This window comes from Gorilla gorilla, chromosome 4 (genome assembly GCF_029281585.2).
Source record: "Gorilla gorilla gorilla isolate KB3781 chromosome 4, NHGRI_mGorGor1-v2.1_pri, whole genome shotgun sequence".
Classification (NCBI taxonomy): domain Eukaryota; kingdom Metazoa; phylum Chordata; class Mammalia; order Primates; family Hominidae; genus Gorilla; species Gorilla gorilla.
Genome location: NC_073228.2, coordinates 98,999,117 through 99,017,215, shown reverse-complemented (window position 1 = coordinate 99,017,215; position 18,099 = coordinate 98,999,117). Strand labels below are relative to the sequence as shown.

The following is an 18,099-nucleotide window of genomic DNA, read 5'->3' as shown; positions in this document are numbered from 1 at the left end:
TCAATCAGCTCTGGCCCCTCAGAGCATCTCGATGCCATAGGATGGGGTATTGCCTCTCCTGTAATAGAGCTGAACTGAGATGCTCTCCCTGACAGCTGCTGCAGCCATAGAGAAAATATATTATACAGCCTTTCATTAAAAAAATAAAGAGGACTCCTCTCCAGAGCATTTCAATCTTTTCCCATCTATTGAGGGCTGAAAGGATTCACAGCAAATCATAGATTCCTCTGCTATGGAAATTTCTGGCTTCAGAAGCCATCCGGGTTTTTAGGCCTTCTAAAATAACCGTAAATAGCAAGGCAGGAATACCTCTTGATGAATACCTCTTGATGAAGTTATATTTTTTAAACCAATATATTTATTTATTTATTTATTTATTTATTTTTACTTCTTATTATAATCGATGTGTCACTGGCCTAAACCGTTGAAATTTGCAATAAATTATGGAGTGTCAGCTGACTTGGGGAAATGAAACCTTCAAACAATAATTACCACTCCAAATGGGAAGCAGAGGATCAGAGCCGAAGCACCTGAAGACAATATGTCTGTGGAATGAGGCTACCAATGTGAAAGGATTCTCAGACATAAGGACTGATTATATTCGTTTTAGTCAAAATAGAACTTGATTTAAATTGCCTCCGAAAATTAAAGCACAGAAACCTTTTTTTGCTAAAACTATTCCCCATCATTAGGGTCGAAGACTTACCTGATTTACAACATTGTGTAAGCTCTGAGATAAGAAACTTTCCAAACTTGCTGTTACTGTAGGAATACAACGTGCCCACAAACCTCTGAATTATATTCTGTTGTCTAACGCCCCCACAGTGAAACCCTTCATTTACAGGAATTTAAATGGAGAGAGAAGTGCATTTTTACTGAACCTTGTCACCTGGGTATTTTAAATAGATTTTTGGTGATAAACAGCTGTTTAAAAACAATAAAAGATTAACAGTTAATCCTCATGCTAAACACTCTTATAAAAAGTTAGGCTATGAGATTACTCATATATCCGCATTTCCTCCTCTCAATATATGAAGGTCATAGTTTCAGTGTAAACAATTACTGGTCATACGGGACTGATAAAGTTCATATTGCAGTAAGCTTTTGCTTGTCAGTATTCTCACATTATTAATATGATGATGGGAATGCTTTTTACTCTAGTAACATTTTAATAGATAACTTTATTATGCAAAAGTATGTTACGTTCTCTGGTTATGAAACATTTTATAAATTATGAAAAAGAAGTACCTTTGATTTACAGAGTAGAAGTGCTGATCGTGTCATAAGAAAAATGCTATGAAGTGTAAATAAACAAATGCATATTAGCATTCTGTTGGTTCATTTTACTCTCAAAGTATTTGTGCCCATTAATTAGACTTCTGAATTATTGTATTGGTTTCCCTCTTTTAATTCCTTCAAGTGCTACACTTATAAAACACCACCATTATTAATTTATGAAGTGAAATAAATTTTATCATTTGGATCTGTTTTTTCTATTGAAGTTTCAATACTTCTGTGCATACTAAAATAGCAAATAAAACTGTAAATTTAAGAAAAATTTCCACTTTTGAATTTATTTTTAGTCATCAATTTGATTGACTGTAAAAGATTGTGTATGTCTTTTACTTATGTAGAACTACAGTAGTCTTTTGAAATACATACTAGAAAATAGTCTTTAGGTAATTTAATCCTCATCTAACCCATGCAATTTCCAAAACTCACCAAGAGGAAAATAGTAGAAAAAAATAATTAGTTTAATGTTGATCTTCTTATCCCCAGAGTCTGAAGAGTGTTATATATCCAACAATGTGACATTTAATATTGATAATTAGGCTGAGAGTGGTGGTTCATGCCTGTAATCCCAACACCTTGGGAGCCAAGGCTGGAGGATCACTTGAGGCCAGGAATCAGAGACTATCCTGGGTAACATAACAGGACATTTTTCTACAGAATTTTTTTTTTTTTTAAATTAACCAAGTATGGTTGCACATGCCGGTAGTTCTAGCCACTCAGGAGGCTGAGGTGGAAGGAATGCTTGAGCCCAGGATTTGGAAGTTACAGTGAGCTATTATCATGCTACTGCACTCCAACCTGAGTTAGACCCTGTCTCTAAAAATATAAAAATAAAAATAAATTTTTAAAAAGCCACTAATCTCCAAACCATTATATCTACAGATGAAAATATTTCTTGGAGTGGTTTGCTGGCTAGAGGAGATTGAAAAAGGAAGCAGACATATCTATTCCATAATTTATTGTTCAACATTTATTGATAATTATTTATGGGAGTAAATGTGGTTTTTTTTTATTCTTTCAGAAAATCTACTTATATAGCAACAATTATCCACATAGAGGGGTGTGTGTGTGTGTGTGTGTGTGTGTGTGTGGTGTACATTCATGAGGGTGGAAGGGTAATTTATACTGAAGAAACACAAATGACCCTTTGAACCCCTTATGCAGCATCAACGTTTCGATTCTATACATACTAAAATGGCAAATAAAACTATAAATTTAAGAAAAATTACTCACTATTTTGAATTTTTTTTTTTGAGTTGGAGTCTTGCCCTGTCACCCAGGCTGGAGTGCAGTGGCGCAATCTTGGCTCACTGCAACCTCTGCCTCCCGGGTTCAAGCAATTCTCTGCCTCAGCCTCCCGAGTAGCTGGGATTACAGGTGCCCGCCACCACGCCTGGCTAATTTTTTTTGTATTTTTGGTAGAGATGGGGTCTCACCATCTTGCCCAAGCTGGTCTTGAACTCCTGACCTTGTGATCCACCCACCTCAGCTTCCCAAAGTGCTGGGATTACAGGTGTGAGCCACCGCTCCCGGCCTGAATTTATTTTTAGTCATCAATTTGATTTATTTTGAAAGATACTGTATGTATTTTACTTTTGTAAAACTACTTAAGTTCTTATGTAGAATTGCATAAGTCTTTTGAAATAAATACGAGAAAACAATCTTTAGGTAATTTAATCCTCAGCTAGCACATGCAATTTCCAAAACTCACCAAGAGGAAAATAGTAAAAAAAAAAATTAATTAGTTTAATGTTGATCTTCTTACCCCCAGAGTCTGAAGATAAACTAAAAAATGTAATGCTTTCTCAGCACACTCTTTAAGACTCCTTGGGACCTCCCTTTTCTAATACTGATTTTGGGGTCTTTCAGAGCCCATTGAGGATATTTCACAACCTGAAAGATGTGGGATTTCTCCAGGTGAAAGTCATCAGAGCGGAAGGGTTAATGGCTGCTGACGTCACTGGTAAGAGATGATGCAATTCTCCTATTGCTCAGATCAAGCAGCACACAAGGTCTACACCATTTAATAATTCAACTTTGCATTTCACCTGATGGATCATCAAAATAAATAATTTAAAGATTCAGGGATGATCTTAGAAATATTTGCCAACCCCCTGATTTTTATAGTATCTCTGCTTTTTAAAGGCAGGGTAATGTATTAAAAATAAACACTAAAAAGCAAAATGACTTTTGAATTGTTGCCTTCTTCGAAGTTTAATCAATGTAGTAGGAATACTTCTTCCAGATATTGTTATTTCCAGGTATTGAACCAATGCTTTACAGAATCAGCTTCCCTCATAGCATCAACACTTATAATTCAAACATGCATGAAATCTGTTGCATATTTCGCTGAAAATTTTAGGTGCATAATACTCAATAACTTGGTATCAACTCTTGATATTTGGGTTGCTGATCCAACTCATTAGTCATCCAAATTCCCTGGCACATCCCAGAGATAATTTTGGATCTAAACTAAGTCTCTAGATTGTTTGAAATTTCTTAAAGTAGGAAACAAGGCTGTACAAATGTCCACATTAGTTTTGTCTCTTAAAGCTTTCTGATTTGCATAATGCTATTTCTGTAACATATTAACAAACAGGCTGATGGCAATTATTTCATCAATTTCCAGACTTAAATCATTATTTTGAATTTATAACAATGTGACCATTCATTTATGATTTAATTTCATAAGGATTTGGGGGATGTTTATACTGTTCCTTAAATTATCCATCTCAAGTTAGACAATAAATAGGACTGGCTTGACCAATTTGTGCAAATTTCACTGTTTCTGAAAGAAAATATCAACTTATCATTCTGGAAATATGCTTACCGTTTTGAACATTCAGCCAGATAATCCTAATGAGGTAACAAACTTATTTCAAGGGAAGAAATGTGCTTTTTCTACCATCCAAGGACCTGAAATCACTGTGTACTTCTTTAATTCATTCAACAGAATCAAAAACAAATTAAAAGGTAACATGCCTTCAAATGAAAAATAGCAGATGTTTGTTCCAAAACTGCAATATTTTTATATTTTAATATTTGCCTATTAAGTGACCGTGTGTGAGAAAATTTAAAATATTAGTTTACAGTTCCTTTAAAAAGGTAATTATCAACTCATTTGTAACCAAGAAGATGATAACAGTTGTCACATATTTTTTCAAAACAGGCATACCTGAAAATGGGAGAGTGGGTAGTTTGTAATATTTGCATATATGCTAATTTGGCTCCTTGTATAAAACAATTAATGTAAAATGTATATACATGTTCCTACTTATGAAATTTCTTTCTAGTATGATTATAATCAAATTAATCTGGCACAATCATTTCTTTTAGAAAAATGCAAGTACCATTTATTTCAAAAGCTTAGATACCTGCCTATTATACAATTGGATAGAATTGTATAAGTTTGTCTTCTTTGGAGAGAAGCTGTCATTGATTTTCAAACTTCATGAATATGCAAACTAGATTAACCCAGTTGGCCTGTGTGCCACTATGGAAGTTAAAATACATGTTCTCTCAAAGCTGGAAAAAAATAGAGATATTTCTCTCCTAATGGTTCTATGTAAATTGATGTGAATAACAATAGCCTTTCCCCTGGGGATTCAATGAGACATAATTTTCATTTGATAAAATGAACATTAATTTGGGGAATACTAAATAACAGAGTCTCCATTTTTTTCCTCCACTTTTAGAGATATAAATCTAATGATTCCCCATTTCACGCTGACCTTATAATCTAATGTGCTCTGAATTGAACAAGAGAGATGTTGAACTATTCAGGGGCAAAAAGATAATTCAGTCTTTGACCTTGCTCACTCTTGGACCTTCTGTGGTCTTTATGACATTTGTGATGGTGGCAAAAATTGAAGACTATATATTTGAGTCAGAAATGTCTGAATATACTACCAATTTTAAAAATAATTGTTACTTTTGAAAAGGATACTTTATATATACACACACACACACGCACACATGTATCCTGATGCTTCCTTGTCTTTGTCATTAAATTTGGGACACAAGTAAGTTCTTTGTCTGCTTTCTCTTTTACTTGTTCAAAGAACTTTAAAGATATGATGTGCGTCTCAGTGGATAATAACAGTCATCCTCTACAAGTTATTAGGCAATAGTTTGAAAAGAGGCAATTGACTAGCGCTGTCTTCAAATCCTCAAGTTAGCGTCCATTTAGGAATTTTGTCGATGTAGAGGGGAGATTTTAAATCACTGGTAACTGTCTGTGCTAAGGCAAGAATATTTTCTAACATGGTACAAATGAGCCTGTTACTGTAAGATACACGGTTGATTTCAGAACACTTTTTCTAAATAAGTCTAACGAGACAAATTTATATTTGAACAACTTGGCTCTATTTTTTAGATATTTTTAATGATCTGAACATAAAGTTAAACTCCCATTGTTTCAGCAAAAAATGTTAAATTATAATATTCCATCATTAGACATGAGCACAGGAAAGAAAGATTCTATAGTCTTTTAAGTAGCCATCAATCTTACTACAGTTACAAAGAATTTTTCCCTTTCAAAATGTAAAATTTTTCTTTTGTTACAACACATTCATTGAGAAACATTGTGATACTGTATTAACTCTGTGTGAATAAAGAGCAATTGAGACTCTCTTTGAATGAGTGAGTATAAAGCACAAATTACTTTTTAATGAAACCCTCAATTCTTTCCCTTTCCACAAAAAGCCTATAGCCTTGTTCAGCTGAACACTACTACAGTAGGTCACTTCAGTTAAGCCCCTAATAAACTGTTGATAGTCGAGGGTAGTTTTTTCTTCGGTCTCAATAGCCCAGTGTTGGACAGTGCACTTCAAATCATTAAGGTTAATACAGATTTAAAAAAGAGATTAACTCTGGTGGTTAAGGCCTCAATTTACAACTCCCACACATACACATGCATTGAGCAAGGCACAAGAGTGGATTGAAATTTCAGTCAAATTGTGGGCAGCTTTTCACAGCCTGAGAAAGTGGCACTCTGGTTTGAAAAGTTGGTCAGCTAAATTCTTCATAAGGGAAAAAATTTGAGTCACTGAAAAATACCTCTCCGTACAACTTACTTACCTTTCAACTAACCAGTGAAAAGGTTAATGTCTCTCCGCACCATCAAAGCAAGACCTAGAGACTGTCTGGCCCCGCGTTCACTGGGGAACATTCTCTCTGCAGCTAGATCAAGTTTTCCTTAAAACTCTACACATTGTGAGGAAAGGCCAGCGGGGTGGGGTGCGGTGGGGTGGGGTGGGTGGCGGGAAAATATTTTTTCTTTGGGTGGTAGGAAATAGTTCATGTTATCATTTGTGTTTTTTAGCTTCTGATTATTCTTTCCCTTGAGTAGGGCCTAATTTTTGCCTCAACAGAACATTCCAAGTCTCCTATATTGAGTGAGGCTTTCTTTGCAGAGCATTTAGACCTGGCCTATTGGTTCTTTCAAGTTCTAAGAGGAGAAGGAGAAAAGAGTTCTTCTCCTCCGCCCCTCCCCTTCATTTCATTTTCCCCTGGGTTCTCTCTCTCTTTCTCTCTGTTTTTTTTTTTCTGAGCTCCTAAGGAAGAGGTCATAGCTTCCCCAGGGAGACCAGCCACTCAGTTTCAGAAACAGCGACATGGGAGAACTGTGAAACCCTTCAAAAGATGTCCTACCTTTTCACTGTGCTGAAAGGTACACTAATATAAAACTTCTCCACCCCAGGTGAATTGATCTCTCAAATTAATGCACCATCTCCTTCAGGAAACAATAGAGGGAGAGGAAGAGAAAAAGGGGGAGAGAGAGAGAATTTTACAATTAATAGAATGTGTCACTGAAATAGTCCCATTAAATAAGTGTATCTTTTTCTAAAACAAGGCTATGCATAAAGACTTGTGACTTGCCAGCCCCGTAGTCTGGAAACCTACTCGTTATTAAGAGAGATGTTTACTACCCCTTTATTTGCATAGACTTTTCCCATGTTTTTCTTTTGGAAAACTGTCTTCATTGTTGGAAAATATTTAAGTAACAAAACAGCAGAAAAAGACATGCTACAGTTTTTTTATCAGCTTCCATGAGAGTCTTATTATCTTAAGAAATAACAGTTAGCAGCTCAGATTCATTAGCAGAGCTAAATTTAAGCCCCATTTGACAGGCTGCCTAGAAAACATTTTGTTTTGCTGTCTGTGGGCTTTAATTAAGATGTGTTCAATTTCAGTCCTCTTCAGTCTAGCTCCCGCCCCCCCAGCCCCCACCCCCAACTTGCTGTGTCACAGACCGGCGATCAGACACTTTTAGATGGTCCGGCCCATGACTTTGACCTTCTGCGCAGTCCGGCGTTCCCTGGGGAACCGTTCAACTCATGAGGTCTGATTTCACACTTCCAGGATGCCTCAGCTCTCTTAACAATGACAGGGAGACAAAGCCCTTTAGAGCAGGCCGCATGGGGACTTGTTTAAATTGGAAACCAGAGAGGAGTCAAGGAACAAGGTTATGGGCTACAGAATAGTGCTTTTAATAAAGAGCTCACAGCTCTGGCTCAGCTCAAAGAGGTCTACCTCTGTACAATTAATTGAGCCATTTATCTGGAGCATCTTAGGCCTCTACTTTCTCACAGAATTGCGTGGTAAATATCAGCTAAGAAGCAAATGAGATATGCATGAAATGAATTTTAACACTTTGATTACTGTGCCTCCAGTCTTCATTAAAAGTAAATTTATTTGTATTTCTGACCTCATTATCAGGAGGCTGCCTGCATTTTTATTGGTTCCTGTGATTTCCAGCTTGAGTGTGTCATGAAGGTATATTTTATACAAAGATTTGGATTTATTATTCTTGATATTTTCCCTGAACATTATGGGTCTATTCAGAGAAAGAAAATGAAAAGGCAGCTGTACAGAAAAAGGCAAGTCTGATCTTTGAAAGTTTTATATACAGTTGGAGAAATACCAAGCACATATACATGACATAGACAAGATATTGTCCTTTTAAAAAAATTAACTTTTGGTGGGTTACGCTAGCAGATAGCTTAAGACATATGCAATTGTTACTTCAAGTGCCCTGTAGAAAACAATTGCTCAATTGGAAGAAGTTGCTAAGGTGCTTTTTAAAATAGGATTGTAGCAGTTTGAATTAATAGCATGTGCCTTTAATTGTCATCATCATATTTAATAAAATCAACGATGTCTGATAAATGCAGCCTTAGATATTACCATCATTCTTTAAAATTTATGTTGGAAGAAGATAAAATATAAATCCTTTAAGTTCTACGTAATTTCATTCAAAGAACTGTATAAAATATAGTGGAAGTCCTTCATCTTGGTATATTATCAGGGATAAAATAATCTACCAAATAAAAGAGAGGATGTGCAAATAGTCATAGTTTCTTAACTTTACTATCTTAACATCTGAAAATTATATTGCTTGAAACAAAAATCCTAAGCTTTAACACAGAATATATAGGACATTCCTCAAGGAAAGTATGCTTTATTCCCATTATATAAGCTAATGTTCCATTTGCTTTTTAATAATTATGCTCATAGAAGACTTTTAAGCAGATAGTATACCATGAGAAGACATTTTATCCAATTTATAATGCATCAGAAATACACAACACCTGCTATTCTTATCACGGTAATATACCTGGTTTAGAGAACAATATTATATACATGTACATGATAAATGTATTAATACTATATAAATCTTTTCCTTAAGAATGAGCCTAAACAAATAAAAATATCACAGGGAAAGAAAGCAAATCATTGTTCTTCCTTCTTTTATGTCACCACATCTTACATACAAATAAAACTTACTTTCTTTAGTAATTGCATTTTTAAAACCTAGCCAAATTCTAATTATAGAAAAAGTGTTCTTCTAAAACCAAAGAGTTGTTATCAAATATCTCCAAAAAGAGGAATGAAAATGATAATTTAGCACAAGGGCTGATGAGGCCTGAATCTGAGACAGTGTTTTAAAGAGAATTACAGAAATCATGTGTGATTCATATGCAGGTCACATGGTTAGAAGATACTGCCCTGGAAGAATAGGTGGGATGACAAAAGAGATTAATAATTGGGTTTGATATGCACTAGAGGTGAAGGACTATGGGCTGAGAAAGTGGTGGTCCCACTATCAATGGGAAATGAGGGAAAGAGAAATACTATAAAATAATTAATCAGGTTCTGTAGAACAAAGATTACAGAATGATCCTTTGAGTAAAGAAATAGCAAATTGCTGATTTGGCTCAGAGGGCTAGCTCTAGGATTTCACTCAGTGCTTGAAGAAATACCTTCATGATGCTAGAATCATTGTTTAAAATTAAACTTTTAAAAAATATTTTGTTACATTGCAACATAATTGTGCAAATAAGTGATGTATTTTCTAGAACAATGGATCAAGGAAATGCTACAAATAGAGAGGATCTAGATTTAACTAGATTTTTTGAAAAAAAAAACTTACTACAGAGATACTTGGGTTAAACGATAGTATAGTTGGACTCGTGAATGACTAAATAGTCAAGCCTAAAGAGTAATTATTAAAGGATTGATGTCACTGGGGATGCCAAGTGGGTTACAGGGCTCTGTCCTTGGTCTAAGCTGTTCAATGTGTTTACTAATTACTTTGAGGAGGTAATTGACTGCTTCCTTATCAAAGTTGCTAGGAGGGCTACTTAATTCATTTTATGTGAGACCAGTATATGTATACAATCCTATACTCCAGACAAATAATAGGCTTAATTCAACAAGATGAACATTAAAAAGTGTAAATCCAAAGTCTTTCCTGGGTACTAAACTGTGATATCTTGCTTTAACCATAGAAAATAAAGAAAAGACTTTAGGATTTGAGTTGAGTTTAAACTCCATGAGAGTAAATTATACATACATCAATTCTGTTACATTGAATAAAGGTGAAATGTTGAGAGTGGACTCATCAGATATGCTGGGGTATGAATCCAGTTTGTGAATACTCTTTAAAGAAGGACATTGACTAACCAGAATATATTTTCAACTGGTATATCTGGCGTTTTAAAATCACGTCAATTGAGAATAGTGCTGGAATGACAATAATAACAATAATAATGACAACTAACATTTACTGAGCCCTGATCACATGTCAGACACTAACCTGAGCTTGGTGCAAGAATTATCATATATGACTAATCTCACAACAACCTTATTAGGGACTATTGTTATTCCCACTTTATAATTTGGAAAACTGAAGAGGCATGGAGAGGTTAGGTAACTCTTCCATGATCAACACACACACACACCAGCTTGTAAATGGCAGGGCAGGCATGATGATCTAGATATTTCCACAAAAGCCACCGACATATTTGTACTGGAGAAAAGAAGAACTTGAGGACATATGATTTCTTTTATCAATTATCCAAAGGCCTGTCATGAGGAGAATGTAGATAAGAGCTAGCAAGGAGGATTAATGGCCAAGGTTTAGGTCCAAAGAGCAAACTTCCTTCTAGAAAATTTAATCAGAAGGGGATTTGTAATAAAATATTAACTAAATCACAGAATCTTTGGGGGGCAGGAAGGGCCTAAGAAAAGAGACTCTAAGTTCAGTCTCTAGAGGTTAGTACTAAAGCCACATGGCAGAACCAAGGAGTTGTTGACATTAACGAGTTGAGAAGACACTGTGACAACTGATACATGACCCCTGCTTGCAGTCTGCAGCAGTAAAATTGACTCCATGTGCTCTCACTTAATTGAATTCTAATATCAAGTCTTAGGCAAGAACATCTGATTCGTGCAACCTAAATCACATCTACATCTCTAGCTGCAAGAGAATCTAGAAATGTCACTTTAGGCTTAATATCCTCTATAGACCAGGAAGAGACACTAGCAAGTAGTTAGAATGGATGCTCAGCAAGCCATCCACAGTGTCCAGCAGAGGACAGCAGATAATGAACATTGATCACATATTCCCTATGTGATAGATGCTGTACCCTCCCTTCATGCCTATCATTTCATTAAGATTTTCTAATTACTACAGAAGGCAAATTATAGAATAGATCAAAAGCTACAGAGACATAATTTTATACACGATGTGAAGAAACATTTTCCACAAATTACATTTGCCAACAAAAAATAGATCCAAAGATTCTTGTAGAGGTAATGATTTCCACATTACTAAAACTTTCGAAGCAGAGCCTGAAGGACCACCTGGTTGCAGAGATGATGCAAGCCCTGGATGAAGTTTTGAACTTGACCTCTAAGATTTATTTCCAAGCCTTCAGATTCTAAGATATTGTAGCAGTTACCAAGATAAACAACAGATTCCTGGATGAGATATTTTGTAAAAGAGGAATAAAGAGACAAAGACATTATTCTAAAGGCAAAGACTTAACAGATGACAATTTTCAGTTATTGCCTTTAATTGGTTTTTAAAAATATATTTAAAATGTTTAATCACCTAATAGAGGACTAAATTTTTTTAAGCATAAAAAAGTTATTTCACTGCAAAAGGTCTCTCCAGCTAATTAATTTACTTATAGGAAAGCTTATCTGAAGCCTCATGCTTTTCTGCAGGAAGGTCTAATTGAGTATATATTTACTATAAGTCCTAAAGTATCTAACAAGCCTTGCAAAAACAAAGGAACTTCTAATGTATTTTTATTCTCATTTTAGACCAAACAACTTTTGTGTTTCTAAGCTTGTAACGAATCACTTGCATATAGTTTCTATATTAAATATGAATTGAAAATGAAGTATTTAAATGTTCTTACCATAATTTATCTAAGCTGTTAAAAGCTTAGGCATAATTTTCTCACGGCCTCTTCTCATTTTATAGGTCCCATAGTCTCCTTCCTCTTTCTTTTCCAGTTTCTCGTCTGTCTCCTTTCCCTTCTTATTCTTCTGTCATAAATTTTGAGCTTCCCAACATATATCAATATGGTTCAATTCCAAGACTCAAGAATGCATCCAGTTATACACAATTCTGTAAATATTCTTTTGCAGATAGTTCTATATCCCAGGGGAAATAAATTCATATTTACATTGAGCTTTACCTATTTCCATTAGCTTTGGGTCTCAGGGTGTGGTTCAGGAACCTCTGGGGATCCCCAAGACCCGTTCAGGGATCTCTGAAGCCAAAACTATCTTCATAATAATACTAATATATTATTTGCCTTTTTTATTCTTATTCTTTCATGAGTGCACAATGGAGTTTTCCAAGGGCTACATAATCTTTGATTACTCCAATGTTAACAGGTCATGGATTAATTATTTCTAGTGAATTAATAAATATTTTTAATGTTTTCATTTCTAACATGGGTACATTTTGATAGATATAGCCCACATAAAAACTCTTTGAGATCCTCAATAATTTTTAAGAGTTCCTAAGATCAAAATGTTTAAGAATTATTGCTGTTAGACAATGATTATCAATTAAGAGGAGGGTAGTATTGCCCCAATGGGTGTTTGGAGATTTTTGAGGGAATTTTAGTTGCCATAATGACTGGGGAGCATACTGGTGTTTGGTAGCTGGGGTTGGGGATGCTAAATGTCCTACATAATGAAAATTTACATAATGAAAATTTAATCCTGCATTTAAATATAGCTATTGATATACGTTTAAAATCTGTTTCATGATTGTCTAAGCCTAGATTGCATCCTGAAATACATAGTATTATTGATTCAAGCCTTGCAAATGGCTGCCATTTCACACAGTATACACCAAAGACCTTAAGATGGTGTCCAAGGCACTTAATTACCTTATTCCCCATTACTTCTCTGACATCTTCTACTAACCTTCCCATTGCACACCCTGCCCCAGTATCAGAGGCCTCAAGCACAGCAGGCTTTTGGTCTAGCTCTTTCTCTACCTGGATCACTTTTCTCCAGAAGTGTTTCTCTACTTTTCTCCACTTTTCTACTTGGCTACTCCTTTACCCCCTTCAGTTCTTTGCTCAGACCTCACCTTCTCAACCTATTCCAACCACCCCAATTAAATCTATAAGCAGTGCCCCTCCTCTACCCTCTCCAAACCCCTTTTCTTACTCTATTTTTATCTGTTTTTTTAGTTAACACGTAGCACTCTCTAACATACAATATATATAGTAACCATGTTCTGTGTTTATTCTCTTTCTCCTCCATTCCCACTATAAGTAAATTTGAAGACAGTGGACACATTTCCCTTTTCTGTTCATATGGCCTGGCACATAATAAGCACTCAATAAATATTTGTTGAATAAATCAATGTATGATTTTATTGTAAACAACTTTCTATTTAGTCCTCCTTTATAATACAGTTCTGGTATTATATTAAAATTTGAAATTGTGTGTCAGTCAGTTTTATTCCAGGATAGTAAAAAGGACATTACAAAATCTTCAATATGAAAAAAAAGTATTAGATCTAGTAGGTTGAAAGCCACAACTCTAGGGTGTCAATTTTCTTGCCATAATGAAATCTGCTTCATGACTCAGTGAGAAAAAAGAAGTCTTATTATTATTATTCAGTCCCAGAATCAGACCCAGTGGGGGCCTAGTTAAAAGTGTGAGTTAATATAATTCTACCAATCAGATGTTTAAAATATGTTTAGGTCAGTTGATGGAAAAGGATAAGGTCAAAGCCCCATCTCCAGTGATAAAAGGAGGATGGAAGATGTCTTCAACATATGCTGCTTTCTGTTCTGGTGGACACGATGGAATTCTCTCAACTATAACATTATTATACGTTATGATTGAAATTCCAGTTTCTATAAGGGATAGATGGCAACCTTGATTATATTTTTTAAAAGATTAAAATATAGTTATTTCAAACTGTGGCAACTGAGAAAATTAAATGAAAGAACTTAATTTGTACAAGGTAGGCCCAAAATAAAAGGCTCCCATGGGTATGAATTGCTTTCCATGCTATTGAAAGCCTTCTGTGTTTTCAGACATGGCAACAAAGAGGTGGTCACTGGGTCCCCATACACACACATTTTTATAACACATCACATCCAGCAAACTGTGCTACTTGTCAGCAGCAAAATGACCCTGGACAAAGCCCACCACTGATGGATCAGGATTAACTCTATATTCCGGGAGCAAGAATATCATTCAGTATCTTTTGAGGCACTTTAATGCTCAAACCAGTAGTTTGTACAAACTGAAGTCATCCACTTGCCCACAAAACAGGTAGCAAGTGAGCAGGGGCGGTACAGGCTTTCCCACAGTTCTTTATCAGTATGTCAGTGTCGTGACCTCAAAGAGCAAGGACTAAGAGTGAGAGAGAATTAGCCAGTCAGTGCACCCCATTTAATCCTTGGTGCCGTTTTGAAGATTGCCAGAAAAGACGCCCATTGGAGACAATTCTGATGTTTGTTTTATTGTTGTAGAAATGGCTTTTCACCCCCAAAAAAGGATTGGGACAATAGAATATATGCTTTAAATTCTGTTATAGATTCTGTTTTATGAGTTAGGGTAAAAGAGTCTCTCAAGTGTTAATTCTCATGGGAGATTTAAAAAAAAACAAAGATCCATAGGAAAAAATAGCCCTTAGTATTTAACTAGATTATGGATAAAAGTATGAGTCTTAATGTAATATTTTTATGTATCTAGTTTATAGTAGTTAGGTAACACATATCTAGGTTTTTGTATTATAGAGACTATTAAAGGAATATACAAATACATTTAAGCAAAATATTCCTCATCATAAAATGTCAGCCTACTTTTTATGTCATTATCCTTCGCTTTTAAAAGCACTGTGATAGAGCTGTACAATCACCATAGATCACCAGAGTCATAGCCACTGGAAAAGTCTTTGCTTCCTTTCCCTCTTTATGTTCTGGAGTTATAGAATGGCATGCCTCCTTCTCCTTGCTCCTGTTGCACCCTTCACTTACCTTTATTACAGCCCTTACAACTCTGCCTCATAATTGTGTATTTACATGTCTATCATGTCCTCTAAACTGTGCATGCCTTGAGAGCTGGACTATGTCTTAATCATACTTATAATTCTGGGGTGAGCAGAGCAGCCACTCGATAAGTAATGAATGCTTCAAAAAGCATTCCTATTTCTCTCTAGAAAATTGTCAACATGGAAAATTGCCGTGTCCTCAAGGAACGCTGATTTCCTTCCTAGCTGTCATGGTGGTTAAAGCAATCAATCCCACAGCCCCTGCCCTCAACCAGCACTGCCACCATTTCTATTTTCTATCCAAACCAAATTCTCCAGTTTCTAGCATTGCTAGGGAGAGGGATTGACTCTTTTTAGCCAAAATAATGGGGCTTCAGGAAGAGCCAGTTGATACCCACAGGTCTGCTTTAGTCTTGTGACAAAAATGAGTGAGAGAGAGAAAAATAGATTATATAATCTGTGTTCTCATATATTTAGCCTCTCAAAAATTATCAGAAACAAAATATCCTTCAACTTTGGATGCTGCCTTTATTCTTTGCACTTCTAGCCACACGGTATTGAATAAAAACATTACAGAGGACTTCTTTATACCACTGTCTGGAACTTTGCGGAATATAGTGCACTTTAGAGACATCAACTTCATCCTAGAGTCAACCCCACAACCCAGGTACTCCCAGCAAGCAGAGCAGCCTATCAGAGGGCCTAAATGGAATGATAAAAGGATGAAAGGAAGGAATAATTAAGGAGATAATTAATGGTTAGGTCCATCACTAGTATTTCTCTGATTGGTTTTGTTTGTTTAAGTGGCAGATAATCAAAGCTGTAAAATTTAGGTCTGAAAAGCCAGTCATTTAAAGGATTATTTAGCAAACCAGATAAGCATATTAACTATGTGTAGTCACTTTTTAAAAATACAACTATAGTCCATGCTTTTTAGTGGTAAGTTTGCAGAATTTGATGTTGTACATTTACTAGTATTTTGGTTGAAATTGCTGTTAATTTTTAATTGCCCTTGAATCATGCAGTGACAGGAGGATACTTCCTAAATAAGTCAAACATAACAGTGTGGAAAGACCTGATGTTAGCATCCATTAATGATAACTGTAAAAAGAGAACTTTTTAAAAGGAAAAGATGAATAGAAAAGTAAACATAAAATTGCCTGCTTTCTCCTTAACCTAAACTTTCCTCTTTGTCAGATTCTAGAAATATCTAGTCTGAGCACCTTGTTGAATGCTTATTCTCCTTGGGGGAAAAAAAAAAAAAAAGAACTGACTTGGCTAAGCTCAGTGAATTGTTTTTCAGCGTCAAATAATAATATGAGGGTATATTAGGTGATTAAATATTGACATCTGCAAATCCTGTTGATTCTCCCTTCAAAATATATCCAGAATCTAACCACGTTCCACCACCTAGGTTATTGCAATTGCCTCCTAACTCTTCTTCCTACCCCTCCATTGTCCTTTCTCTGCCTTATTTTCCAAATAGCAGCCATCAGAGCATGTCACTCCTCAAATCAAATCCCTCAAAACCTCCCCCATTAATGAGAGTTAAAGCCAAGTTTTTTCAGAGACCTGCCACTATCTCCAGACCTGTCTGTGTCACCTACTACCACCCCTCCAACCCCCCACCTGTCCAATCTCCCCAAAACATTCCTCCAGCCACACTGGCTTCCTGGATATTCCTGGTAATGCCTGGCACAGCCACTTCTCTGGTCTTTCCACTGTCGGTTCCTCTGGGTCACCCAAGGCTCACCTCCTTCATTTCTTTGCCTGCATATCACTGTCTTAGCACGACTTTCTCTGCAGCCCTTTTAAAAACTGCATATACATACCAACACTCCCTTTTACCTTTCCCATCTTTATTTTTTTTTCCATAGTATTTATCACCTTCTAAGATACTATAAAATATATTTATTGTCTGTCTTCTTCTTCAATGTAAACTCCATGAAGTCAGGGATTTTTTAAAAATTGTTTAATTCACTGCCGTTTCCCCAACAAATAGAACACTGCCTGCTACATAGTAAGTAATAAATATTTGTTAGTTGATTGAACCGACAGTCAAAACATTACCCAGCATTTCCTATGCGTGTGACCTACTACCTACCTAAGATGTGGCACCGTTATTTTGAAAGGTGTGGCCTAGTATCTTACATTTAACTCTATTTGGAAAACGATTTGAATCTGCCTGTTTATGCTTATATCTGAATTCCGTGGGAGAAAATAAAGTTGTTGATGTGCCACATAAAACCTATTGTTATGTGTTTTAATGAACAAAATATTCTTTTTTGAACACTATCTTCCATGGGGTGTGTGAGTTGAAAGTGAGGGTGGTAACATGTAGGCAAGAGGATAAAGACGATTGGAGGAAAAAAAGATGATACAGATCCTAAGCCAGAAGTACAATTTTCACCAGACCTTTAAGACTTCTAGTTCTCTATTCTTTATTTAAAATTATTCCCAAGGCCCAAAATTGAGAAGACTACCATGATGTTAAATTATGCAGTTATCCTGGGACATATAAGGCCACTGAACTAACACACACATATTAAATCTCTTTTTTAATATAAAGTTAATAAATTAAAGGTGAGTCAAAGTTTGTACAGCTCATTTTAAGAATTGCAATATGGAAAGTAAATACACTGCTGTATGGGAATACATAGCTTATCTGTCACTGATAGCTAATGAATTCCTTCCCATTAAAATTTAATAGAAAATCTTCAATGATATTTAAGCTTTTGCAGAAGTGTAAACTACTGTGACTACAATTCACAATGCATTTAAAACAATTATTCTTTATCATTAAAGTTAATAATATGCACATTAACCTCTTATGTAGTCTAAATCAATATTGTAGTTTAAAAGATATGACCTCTGGACAGCTTTGTCTAAATATTGATTTCATTGTCATTTGTATAAGGTATCAAACAAATTACATGCTGCACTAATATCATTAATGCTGGCCCCATAGAGCCTCTGAC

The 18,099-nt window shown here is 35.5% G+C and overlaps 1 protein-coding gene across 13 annotated transcripts in view; it reads left to right on the top strand.

Moving 5' to 3' along the window:
- MCTP1 (multiple C2 and transmembrane domain containing 1) overlaps positions 1-18,099 on the top strand; it is a 606,796-nt gene that overhangs the window by 417,680 nt on the left and 171,017 nt on the right. For all 13 annotated transcript variants that reach the window (XM_031011415.3, XM_031011414.3, XM_031011413.3 and 10 more), the window contains one exon: positions 3,163-3,256. In XM_031011415.3, the coding sequence (XP_030867275.2) occupies positions 3,163-3,256 (94 nt within the window). The remainder of the gene's footprint in view (positions 1-3,162; positions 3,257-18,099) is intronic.